The following is a 13,264-nucleotide window of genomic DNA, read 5'->3' as shown; positions in this document are numbered from 1 at the left end:
AAAATAATTTGATGTAAAATAACAAAGGAATAAATAAAAATAAGATAAAATTTCAGGAAGATAAAAAGGGAATGATGAACAGAATAGACTAGAACTGTAATTACTTTGTTTCCCATCTGTTTTTCTGATTTTTTTGATGGTTGGGATAAACTACAAAGTGGCAGTTATGCAAGAAAAATATTTTAATCAATAAAATCCAAATGAAAACATATTACATGACACTGAAATATGAGCCCCATTGTTTTACAAATCCTAAGTGAGATCTCCAATAGAAAAATGTTAGCAGTCCCTTCTCAGAGCATAAAGTCTGTCCTATATGTAAAAATAAAATTTATTCAAATAATGTAATCATAAGGTCTCTCTCTTCAGTTCTAAATCTAGGATTCTATAATCATAATTACACTTTTGCTAGTGTATGGATTCAGTAGAAATGACCTTCTATAGATCCATTACTTACTGATCTTTGAGGTCTGTAAACTGTTTTTCAAGATTTGACATTTCATCTAAGCACTCCATTCTTCTTCTTTCACAGTCTTCATCATCCATTTCTGTTAATAAAAGCATGAACATTACTAATTATAGTCTAAATATCATAAAATTAATTAGGTGGTTACAATGCATATTATTGAAATTTATAAAGCAGATTAAAAACTTACACATGAGTTTAAATGTTGAGACCTCACATATGTTAAATATGTATTAAAATAGTCTTAAAGTAAACAAGTACTGTACTAAAATAATTAATACTATAAATTTTAATCTTGAATTTTTAATATGGAAGAGATTTAAATATCAAACTTCATAAATCTTTAATGTGGCATGAGTCTCTCAATATTTACAACAAAAGTTTTCCTGAAGAACTGAATGATGTGAATGTGTGAATGTATGATTTGAGCCATTTCTGAAAGGAAGTCAGGAGGTGGAGACAAGGGAGAAAATTTCAGTGAGAGTTTTGGGGTATGGAATTTTTTTGCAGGGGAAAGGGAAGGAGGAAGGAAGGGATGAGTAACATCCCTAGAATTCTGCTTTAGGAAATTACTTTGGCAGCTTAATAGAGAATGAATTGAAACAAAAAAGAGACTTGTAGCAGGGAGATTAACCAGATTACTGCAAAAGACATGTGCATCATTCAAGGACAAGCCTGGTCAACCAATAAAAATTTCACTTGGACAAAGTTATTATTGAAGATAACAAATTCCTGCAGAGAAGGCTTCTGATATACATTAATAGAGCATCCACAATGGTAGAACCACTTTCACTTGACCTTACCATTCCTTCAAACTATGGTCAGGTGACTCACATCCCATTTATAATCAAACTAAATAGGTATATATTTACCTTTGTTCTCACACACTTTAAAGTTCTAGCAGTCCAACCAAAACACATAATAGCATCTGCTCCCTCCAAGGTTACTAATCTTCTCTTAATGTCTAAATAAATAATTATTTTTCTTAATCTTTACTCTGCTCCCTTGACACTCACATCAGGTTGTTGTGGTTGTTGTTTTTAAGCTTTAACCACCACTTTTCTTCTAGATACTCTCTCCATCTTTGATTTCCAAGACACTACTCAATTCTAATTATTCACCTATTTGATAGTTCCAGTTTCTGGAGACCATGACATCAGGCAGAATATAGAATGAAAGACAAACAATCACCTCTGTGAGTAGAGGTGCTCCAGTGGGGATCCAATTGGAACTGGCAATTGGGCCATCTTTTTTTTTTTCTCTCTCTGTATGTGTATGTGTGCATGTATGTGAATCTCTCTCTTGTCTCTCTTTTTCTCTCCATTTTGTGCACATATAGTATGTGTATAGTATGTAAGTCCCTTACTTGTGGATGTTCTGCCCAAAGGAATAAAAAAAAAAAATTTTTTTTTAGATTTTTTTAGATATCTTGGGATTAGCAACTACATTTCTTTCTTAAGGACCATGTCTTAAACTCAAATCATTTTGGCTCTCATTGATTGGTTGGGGAATGACTGAATATGTTGTGACATAGGAATGTAATAGAATATTACTTTCCTATAAGAAATAATGAGCAGGTTAATTTCAGAAAAGCCTGGAACTGATGTTAAGTGAAGTAAGCAGAATCAAGAGTAACAAGATTATATAATTAACTGTGATGGACTTGGATCTTTTCAACAATGAGGTGATTGAAGGCAATTCCAATAGACTTGTGAAGGAAAGTGCCATCCACATACAGAGAGAAAACTATGGAGACTGAATGTGGATCACAGTGTAGTATTTTCACCTTTTTGTTGTTTGCTTGTTATTTTTTTTTTCATGTTTTTTTTCCCCTTTCAATCTAATTTTTTTTATACTGTATAACAAATATACAAATATGTTTTGAAGAATTACACATGTGTAACCTATATAAGATTGCTTGCTGTCTTGGGAAGGGGGTGGGAGAAAGGAGAGAGAAGAAGAAAAATTTCAAACACAAGGTGAATGTTGAAAATTATGTTTGCGTGTATTTCGAAAATAATACTATTAAAAAAAAAAAAAAAAAAAAAAAGACGCTAGCTTAAAAAAGCCAAGGTCTCCCACTGCATCCAGGCCCATTTCCAGTGATGCTGATCTATGTCTTATTTTTGGATTCTGGAAGAGAAAGTGATACTATTGACTGAAATCCAACTCACTTGTGTATCATGGCATCATCTCTCAGATGTCATGGTCTTCTTCTAGAAAAAAGGACAAACAACAACAGCAGCACCAATATCTTCCAAAGTTTTCTCCTTAAATCCCTCCCATAACATAGGTTAGAAATAAACAACAAAGTCAGGACTTAATTGACTTGGGATTGGTTATGGCCCAAACTCTGGACAAAATTTCCTAGGGGCCTTTGGTTGTACTGACCTGGAGCAAAAAATTTCCCAGCCAAATGGAGGCGCGTTGGGAGCAAGGATGCTCTAATTTACAGGATGTCTGAAGACTGCACAAGTCAAAACACATTGCCCTACTGAACAGATACATTTCCAGGTCAAAAAATTGCTTCTATAGAATTGCTACTGAATCCTTATTACATACCCTTGTTATGTTAGGTTAAGTAAACTTCCTTTTGTTAACTTCTAAGATTTAAGAGTGCCTTATTTAGTCCCAACATCAAAACATAAGTAACGGAGTACCTGCATCAGGGCCTGCCCTAACATTTGATATTGTTGGTAATTAGGATGAGTTGAGATGGTCTTGAAGCATGGGTATGCTGGTAAATGTTTAACAACAGGTTCTCTGGAAAAAAAAAAGTACATGCAACAGACTTATTTTTAATCTACATTATTAACATTTTTTCCATCACGTTAAGCCTAAACAATCAACAAAACAATAAATCAAACCTTGACTTGTAGCTCTGCCAATTTCCAAGATATTCACACTGAAAATTTAATAATCAGCTCAGAAGCTGGTAAGAGCTGGTATCAGCATACCCTTGCTGCAAAGTACATAATATTAAAAGAGTTGAGAGGAAAGGCATTTCAAAGCTGGAGAGCAAGGTGATTGAAGGACAGCTAAATACAAGACCTTTCTAATATTATATGGGGAGACCTCTCAATGGAACAGAATGATTAACTCAGTGGGTGCTTAAAAAGGCTTTCTGGGTAAAGAAAGCACCAAATCTAGCATTTCTTGGTTGACCATTCTGCAGTAGAAATGTATTGATGTAATAAGACAGAAAGAACAGTGTGTTTAACAATTAGAGACAGAGTTCTTAGCTATTAAACACTGTGCAATGAAGGCCAAGGAGCAGTCAATGAAGCTGGTAACTGAAAATGAAGGAATTGTCACCAGAAACTCAGCTTATACGAGTACTAGTAAAATTGAATAGGTGTCCTTCAAATCTTCGAAAGTCCTATCTTATTTGAATCATTTGGGGAAGGGTGAGAAGGGCAGACCACAAAGGGAATGAGATAATCTTTAGAGTTTCTTAGCTATCTGGGGCAATCAATGCAAAACAAGAACAGGTCTTAGGAGAATGTAAGATTATTTCTTCTCTAACTCTGGACATGACGGAAGCTGGAATACTTTGTTATACTAGCTATCCTTATACAGCATGCCTATAGTGCTACCAGGAAGTTAGATGACACCTAGCAGCTTATACTAAAGGGAGCTAAAAGAAATTGCCATGCCTATCAGGGCATTTTTGTTCCTAATATTTGTTCTTAATTTCATCAATGTAACAAACCAGATAGCTTAGTCCCAAGGTGAGTGATATATATGGTTACTGCTCTCCTTCATGGCAGCACAGTATGATGTATAGCAACCTGAAAAAAGATGCCTCCCTTTCTGAACTCAATGGTGTACACAGTTACACTGAAAATATGCTGTTGACCATTACAAATGAGGCCATTGTGACAGAAACCCTAGATCTATAAGTGATCCATGTAAGGGACAAAGGAGAATTCAACCCCAAAGTGTCCAGAGTCCAGCCCATTCAGTCAACTTTTATGGGACAGAGTAGGTGGAAAAAATCCAGAACAGGGACAGTCCAGAATTATCTACTGACATATACTTCTCAGATTAAGAAGGAAGCCCAGAGACTTATTGGATTTTTCATGTTTCAGAGAATCCACATTATCTAAATATTCTAATGGATCTCATTTAAGAAATCATCCCAACTCTGTTTCTTTCAAGTAGGGCCCAGCAATGGCTACAGCCCTGGAAGATCTAAAGAAAGTTGTCCACTAGTTTCTTCTCTTAAGTCCTTATGACTCTGAAATGCCCTTGTTTCTGAAGATTTTTAACCATAATGACCAGGCTGAGTAGAGCATTTGACAAGTATCAAAGAGTAGCCCCAATAAGAGATTGTTAGGCTTCTGTAGCTGCCATTTCCCCCAAAGTGACCACTCACTATCCTACTTTGAAAAGCTGGTAGGGAAGAAATGATACGGGGGCGGGGGAGGGGGGTGGGAGAGGAGGGTTGAAGTTGAAATTACTTTTATTTGGGGTTGCCCATTATGAATTGAATAATATAAGATGCTAAACAAAAATAGTACATTCAAAACTGTGTTTACCTACATCCCTTCAGTGTTAATGTTCTTTATAAATAGAGGTGACTATGTCATAAACTGAGGTCTCCAGTTCATGCCCTATAACTCTGTCTTCCCTGCAAAATGAGAGCTCCCTCAATTCCTCAAAAAAAGGACCTGACTCCTGAAAAACACCATTTCACTGATGACTCTATCTACTAAGAGTGATGCATGCACAATTGGATTTAGCCTATAGCAGGGTCCTGGCAAGTGAGCAGAGTCCCAGAATGCATAGCTGGCATATGAAAAAGCCCTAAGGTATGAGACAGAAAAGAAGTCCATTCCTGAGCAGTAAACATGAGGGGGAAGGGAGGGTTATATGTTTTGGAATCTGAAAAGCAAAGAACTAGACAATTTTAAAATTAAGAACAATAGAGGAGTTGTCAGTACAATTGTTTGTGGGGCATCAATAGAATATTACCCTAAATAGGTTAGAGCCAATACAAGAACAACAGAGGCTGAGGAGTAGCCATTGTCAATATGATCAGAGTGATGATGCCATGTTATGCTGGGCATAGGACCATATAATTTCCCTTAAAAAATGCAATTAAGGCTTTTATTGTACAATTAGAGTTCTCTTATTGATGAGGTTCAGCTTCCCTTGATTCCCAGTCAGGGAACCAAATGATGAGGTTCGGCACAGAGTAGGGAGTTGTGGGAACTCTTCTGGTCAGCACAGGTTCTTCATAAATGAATTTACAAACCCAAAAAATTAAACTTGCAAAAGAAGTTTATTATTAAAGATCTAGCAGAAGTTTCCAGCAGAGAAACCCCAACAGAGAGGTGAATAAGGTCTTGTTAGTTAGGGAAATAGGTAAGAGAGATAAAGAGAGAGTAACCCTGCAAGAGAAATGTCATTTCAGCAGGCAGAGGATCGCAGCTGTGCCAAGAGGAGAGAGAGGTTCCTTGGCGTGGCATGTTAGTTCCTCTTCAAGGAGTTGAGCTGAAGGAAGCTTATTTTATGGACAGTTCTTGGTAGGGATTGGGAACAGTATAAGCTGGAATCAGAATAGAGAATCTTGGAATTGAATTCAATTCCAGCTCAATCTCCAGCTCAGGCTAAGTAGGAATGGTCTTGGACTCAACTAGTCCCACCAGGATAACAGAATGAAACCACTTTATCTTGATTCCCTGAGGCAGGTCTCTCAGGGGAGAGCTTCTTTGAGGGAGTTTTCCCCCAAAGTTCAAGACAGAGAGAATTTTGGGGCTTCCCTCGTCATTATCAGTCAAAACAGCCATCTAACTTGAGTGGTCCTTAACCTGTTCCCCAAATGGCCAATGGCAGTCTCCCATTTGGGGCAAGAGGTTGTCTCTGCTAAATAATCAAGATACCTGACTAGCCAAGTCAGATATCCAATTTCCCAAAAGCCGGGTCTGTGACAAGTCAAAGGGAAAGGGTTATTTTGTCTAGTGATTTCCAGGATCTAGCTCTATATAGAGAAACAGACTGTTTCTCCCCCAGGGTAGAATAACCTTCGTTTCAAAGTCTTTGCCTTCTTTAAAGGGCTCTATATACCTTAGACAAATAACTCAAATCCAACTGACATGGCTATCTTTACTCTGGGATAGTTCAGATAGTTCCTTCTCAGAATGGTTTGGGGAAACCAAGATATAGTATTATTGAAAGGCAGTCAGCTTTTTTAAAGTGGAAATGAAACTCACTATCTAATAATGTTGGATATATATTTCCTTGGGAAAAATGAGGATACTCAAGATAATTTAGTGGTAATTCTGAGCCCTCAGATAAGAGAGAAGAGGAGTTCTTATATAGCCCCTGTGAAAGATTTCACATCAAGTGAAGATTTCATATCACTCCTCTGTTGTGGCTCTCATGAAGTGGAAAGTTTTGGTAGGTGAATCAGGGAATACTGAATGGGAAGCAGTTTGAAAGAGCCTCAGTATCTCCAATCCCAGGAGAAGTTACATGCAAGAGGCTTATAATCTCACAATCATTTTACTATAGATGACCCTAGTAATATGAAGAATTGTCTGTGCTAGAAGTATCAGCTGCACTGTAGTCCTGATGTTCTGGTGTTGTTTCTGCTCACTGTTACCACCTCTTACATCAGGAGATCTGTGCGGGAACTGTTATCATTCTGTGCTATGTCCCTAATATCCCTGGTACCACTGCTCTAGCTTATCATCACCCTTAAGAGACCCACTGTGAATTACAAAGATTTAGCATCACCCACCTCATAGCCCATATCACTGTAATCTAAAATTTGGTCCATCTGAATGAAGAAAGAAAAGCTTAAGGGTTTCTGGCTTTTGTTTTCTTTCACATTTTTTCCTTTCTTCTTTTTCTTTATGTTGATTCTTGGTGAAGGGAAGGAGTGTATTTTTTCTTTTTCTTTTTTCCTGATATATACTATGCTAGGATAAGATAATTATTCAATAAAAGCCCTTAAAACATTTAAATAGAGGAAGGTCTTCTTGAAGATTCTTAGGACCCTGAAGCATTGAAAGCACCAATCTTCCTCCTCTGACTCTCCCCCTCCCCCGCCAAATATTAAGAAAAGACAATATGAATAATTCCAGGAAGGACAGGTTTCAAAAAGTACTTTCTCCAATAGAGCTTCCTGGTGGCCTCTGGCTATGTGGGATTTACACTTCTCTAATTTAGTGGATATCTCAAAACCATATAATCTATTCTGATTATCAGGCACATTTCCATAGTGACAAAGATTTATAGAAGTTAGGTGTCAGTTACTGGATTCTTGTTGCATATTCTTGCTATGTTAGAGCTAACTAAAAAAAAAAAAAAAAAAAAAAAAAAAAAACCTTTTCTTAAATATTTAATGAATTCCAAGTGCTTTATTCAGTCCCAATACTAAACTAAATAAATAGAACTAAACTAATAAAGGAGGTTATCTCGAAAAGGTGATTGAGGAACAATGAGACAGGTCAAGCCCATCTGTCTCATTGTTCCTCAATCATCTTTTCTAGAATACCCTCCTGACCTAGAGGTATCATTCCAAGGTTCTTGTTTTTAATCCTCTTCTAGTCTGCCTACATTCTTTTACATTAAAGACTCAATAATGTCTCAAACTTTAAAAAGTCCAAACAGAAGCCATTAAGTCATTATCTTTTCTTAAAAACCTAAGACTTCCCTATTTCTACTGAAATCATCATACTTACTAGTCATCCTTGATTATTCCTCCCACCAACCTCACTTCCTATGCAATTAGCAAATCTTGTCAATTCTTTCACAATTTTTCATGCTCTTATTCTATTTTATCCATTTAAATTTCAAATATCCTATGCTAAGTGAAATGAGCAGAACCAGGAGATCATTATACACTTCAACAATACTATAATGAGGATCAATTCTGATGGAAGTGGCGATCAATTCTTATGGAAGTGGCTATCTTCGGCAATGAAAGAATCCAATTCAGTTCCAATTGATCAGTGATGAACAGAACCAGCTACACCTAGCGAAAGAACACTGGGAAACGAGTATGAACTACATGCATTTTTGTTTTTCTTCCTAGGTTATTTTTACCTTTCTAAATCCAATTTTTCTTGTGCAACAAGAGAACTATATAACTACGTACACATATATTGTATTTAAGGTATACTTTAACATGTATGAGACTGCCTGCCATCTAGGGGAGGGGGTAGAGGGAAGGAGGGGAAAAGTTGGAACAGAAGTGCTTTGCAAGGATCAATGTTAAAAAATTACCCATGCATATGTTCTGTCAATAAAAAGCTATTAAATATATATATGTGTGTGTGTGTGTGTGTGTGTGTGTGTGTGTGTAAAAGGGGAAAAAAAATTTCCAGCATCCTGGAACCTACTTCTTATCTAGAGTATTACAATAATTTCTGGTTATAATCAATACAGGAATTTTATTTTGCTTGACATGTCTCATACTATTAAGCAAAATTACTCCTTTAAGAGATTTTAATAAGAGTTTTAAGATGTTAGGTCAAATAAATTTTTTGTTCCCAATGTCAACATATTTTGGAAATAACCTTTTTCTCAGAACAGAGGTACACCAAGCAAGCTGTGCCCTGAATTTGGCATACCAATAATCCTTTGCACTCAGAATATCACCCTCTGGTAATGCGTAATGCTTGACCAGCACCAGGGTTTACTGAGGTGAACTTAGGTCCCCCTATTTTTGCAAGATCATTCATCACATATTCACAATCCCTGCTCCTTTGTCACTGACAGGTATCACACTCCTGTTTCCATCACATAACTGTTTTTTTGCCCCTGCAGGATGGACATGAACGAGATGGAGTGAGATCTCTCAAGAAATTGTGAAAATCGAGTATGGCTTCATCTTCAGAGTTGGAGTAGGCCTGAAAGTCCTTAAGCCAATACCCAAATCCCTTTCTTGCTACCCTCCAATGACATCATTTTCTCCCTATTTCAATCAAATATGGGTAACTATGTACTTATTGGCTAAAGTTCAATTTCCTGAGTAGTTCCTGCATTTAGAATGTAAGACCCTCAGCCAATGAGGATGATGGTCAGTGGTGAGAGGGCTATTTGCTTTAGGGACTTTTTAAAGTATAAAACTTGTCCCAAAAGGTACCTTCTCCTTTCGATTGCTTGCCCGACTAGAGGGACACCCACTTCTCATGAAAATGTATAATAAACTTTTGTTTTGCTCTCCAGCTTTTTTTATTAAATGGTGTTCACCACTCTAAGACAAACAGACATGACCCCCAAAACTTGAAACAATATGGGAACAGTATCTCAAGACCTTGAGATCTTCCATTTGTAAATATTTTCCTCACTCTGAAATTAAACTTCTGTTTGTATCATTATTAGGATTCTTACAAGATGCTAAGTCGGTTGTCTAATTTTAGCATTGTGCTTAGCAGTTCTCTGGCTCGCTAATGTATTTAGTACTCATTGGAATTCTACAAGATTCACAAGTCAGAGAGAAGTCCAGGAGAGTCACAAGTTTAGTGGAGGAGATTCACAAGACACAGCTCCCATAATCCCACTCCTGGAGGAGGAGTCAACCTTTCAGTTCACACCTTTAAGAGATCATATATAAGGAGCTCCCACAAGCCAACTACAGACTTTTGGGAGACTGAGAAGCCAGGATTCAATTGGGCAGAATGAAGGATTCAGAGAGCTGGAGGCTGAAGCTGGCAGAGGCAAAAGGACTAGCAACAAGAGCTCTTGGAACCAAGTTGAGAGAGAGGCTTCTAAAAAAGCTAACTGGGCTATTTTGAAGGAGACAATAAAGGACTGGACTTTTAACTCCTGGCTGCATTTGAGAAATTGATTACTGATCTGAAAAGAAACTAAGGCTGCCTCCAGAAGCCCATCAAGAAACTTGCTCCCAGAGAACATTATATTTTAGAGAAAAGAACATTACATATCATGACTATCCTATTTCTAGCCTGCTGTGTTTATTTGGTTCCATTCACCCACAGATTTCAAGTCAGTTCCAGTCCAATTTGCATCAGTAAATACAATAAAATTAGCCAGAATAACACAACGGTAATTAGATCCTTTAAGGCTTCTTACCAAAAAAAAGTATGTATTTTTTTATTTTTTTTATTAAAAACAGTTTGGTTTTTATTAAAAACAGTTGATAGGATATCACTGATTTCATAGTATAAAAAATTCATTTAATTAATGCAGACAAGATTAGAAGGGAAGCAATAAATTGGGAAAACATTTTTGAATTCATATTTACATATATTTTATAAAAGGTCTCATTTCTAAATTATATAAAGAACTGACTCAAATTTATAAGAATTCAAGCCATTCTCCAATTGATAAATGGTCAAAGGATATGAATATACAATTTTCAGATGAAGAAACAAACTATTTTTAGTCATACTGGCAGGGCTGAATGCTGAAACTATCCTCCCTGACTATAGAGAGGAAGCCATAGGGGTGAACTCTGAGGAACTCTCCTCTGGGAGAGGCCCACCTCAGGGAATCAAGACACAGTGGCTTCATTCTGTTGTCTTGGTAGTGACAAGCTGTACCCTCTATTGAGTTGAAAATTAGTCCAGGACCACTCCTACTTAGCTCAAACTTAAGTGGTCTCATTCAACTGGAAATCTAAGCCTGGGAGCAGTGACAACATAGAAGCAATCTCATTCAAGTGATCTCTTATAAAAAAGGCAATTTTAAACTCATATCCTTGCAGAAGTCCAGAGTAGGAATTATACCATGCCAAGGGACCTCTCCCTGCTGCCTACCAGGACTCCTGCCCACTGTGAAGAGACCTTCTCAGTGAAAACCTCTTGCTATTTCTCTGCCAGGACCTTGCCACTGAGGAAGTCAGTCTTCCTAGCAAAGCTGACTTCTCAGTGCCAATAAAACTTCCTTTTTTGCCACTAATATTTTGGGTTAGTGAATTATTTCACATTGGATCAAATCCTCCGATCAAAAAGGGGATTCCCACAACTCTCTATACTGCCACTAACCACGTCAATATGAAAAGGTGCTCTAAATCACTATTGATCAAAGAAATGCAAATTAAGACAACTCTGAAATATCACTACACACCTCTCAGATTGGCTAAGATGATAAGAAAAGATAATGATGAACATTGGAGGGGATGTGGAAAAACTGGGACACTAAAAAACTGTTGGTGGAATTGTGAACAGATCCAACCATTCTGGAGAACAATTTCGAACTATACTCAAAAAGTTATCAAACTCTGCATATCCTTTGATTCAGCAGTGTTTCTACTGTGCTTATATCCCAAAGAGATCTTAAAGAAAGAAAAGGGATCCACATATGCAAAAAATGTTTGTGGCAACCCTTTTTGTAGTGGCAAAAAACTGGAAACTGAAGGGATGCCCATCAATTGGAGAAATGGCTGAATAAGTTATGGTATAAGAATGTCATGCAATATTATTGTTTTGTAAGAAATGACCAACAAGATGATTTCAGAGAAGCCTAGAGAGATTTACATGAAGTGATGCTAAGTGCAGAACCAGGAGATCATTATACACGGCAATAAGACTATACTACACGATGATCAATTCTGATGGACATGGATCTCTTCAACAATGACATGATTCAAACCAGTTCCAATTGTTCAGTGATGAAGAGAGCCATATACACCCAGAGAGAGGACTGTGGGAACTGAGAGTGGTTAACAACAAAGCATTTTCAGTCTTTTTGTTATTTGCTTGCATTTTATTTTGCTTCTCTTTTTTCTTGTGCTGCACAATAATTGTATAAATATGCATGCATATATTGGATTTAACATCTATTTCTACCAGGTTTAACATATGTTGGACTATCTGTCATCTAGGGGAGGTTGTGGGGGAAGAGAGGGAAAATTGGAATACAGGATTTTGCAAGGGCTAATGTTGAAGAATTGTCCACACATATGTTTTGAAAACTAAAAAATTTTAATAATAGAAATATATATTCCTTTAAAATAAATAAATAAATAAATTTAATAGCTGATTGTATCTCTTTGGTCAGAGCCTAAGGGGAAAGAGAATAAGCATTTAAATAATGTTTATTATATGGCAAAAATTTGTTAAATTTACAAATATTATGTAATTTGATCTTCACAACAACCCTATGAGATAGGTACTGTTATTATCCTCATTTTACAGTTAAGGAAATATAGTCAAACAAAGCTTAAGTGACTTGCTGACACTATATTTGAATTCAGGCCCTATCCCAGGTCTTAAGTTTTATTTACTAGGCTACCATCTATGAAGAAATGAGAGATGGTAAAATTCTTTGGAAATCTATAGATTTTCAGGAAACCACAGGTTAATCTGACAAAATTATTTCTTAGCATTGAGATATAGTAAAAAAAGCTATTTGGAATTAGGAGGTAATAAATTCAAAACCCATCACTGAATATGTTATTGTAAAATAATACTCTGAATACTGCCTATTCATATCCTTTAACTATTGATCAGTTTAGGGAAAGGTTCTTTGTAAATTTTACTCAGTTCCCCATATATTTTAGAAATGAGACCTTTTTCAGTGAAACAGCTACAATGAATTTTTTTCTGGTTTCTTCCTTTTCTCTTAATTTTAGATATGATGAAAAATAGTATGATATTTTACTGTAAAAATTTCAATTTTATGTAATCAAAATTGTAATTTTACCTTTCATTAATCTCTCTCTATCTCTATCTCGTTCCACCATAAAATTCTTCCCTTACTCATATATCTGGCAGATAATTTTATGTTCCCCTAATTCAACCTTTATGTCTAAATTACATATCCATTTTTATTATCTTGATATAAAATATGAAATGTTGGTCTATGACTAGTTTCTTC

At 36.3% G+C, this 13,264-nt stretch overlaps 1 protein-coding gene across 6 annotated transcripts in view; it reads right to left on the bottom strand.

The window, feature by feature from the left end:
- BRMS1L (BRMS1 like transcriptional repressor) overlaps positions 1-13,264 on the bottom strand; it is a 131,626-nt gene that overhangs the window by 92,568 nt on the left and 25,794 nt on the right. For 2 of the 6 annotated variants that reach the window (XM_051977975.1, XM_051977976.1), the window contains exon 2: positions 458-548. In XM_051977975.1, coding sequence (XP_051833935.1) covers positions 458-548 — 91 coding nt within the window. Of the gene's footprint in view, positions 1-457; positions 549-2,640; positions 2,961-3,126; positions 3,230-13,264 lie in introns of all 6 variants that reach the window. The other 4 variants (XM_051977980.1, XM_051977978.1, XM_051977979.1 and 1 more) reach the window with 4 other exon arrangements.

The sequence above is a fragment of the Antechinus flavipes genome, chromosome 2, assembly GCF_016432865.1.
Source record: "Antechinus flavipes isolate AdamAnt ecotype Samford, QLD, Australia chromosome 2, AdamAnt_v2, whole genome shotgun sequence".
Lineage (NCBI taxonomy): Eukaryota > Metazoa > Chordata > Mammalia > Dasyuromorphia > Dasyuridae > Antechinus > Antechinus flavipes.
The sequence above is the reverse complement of the archived record's forward strand: the minus strand, read 5'-3'. Positions and strand labels throughout refer to the sequence as shown.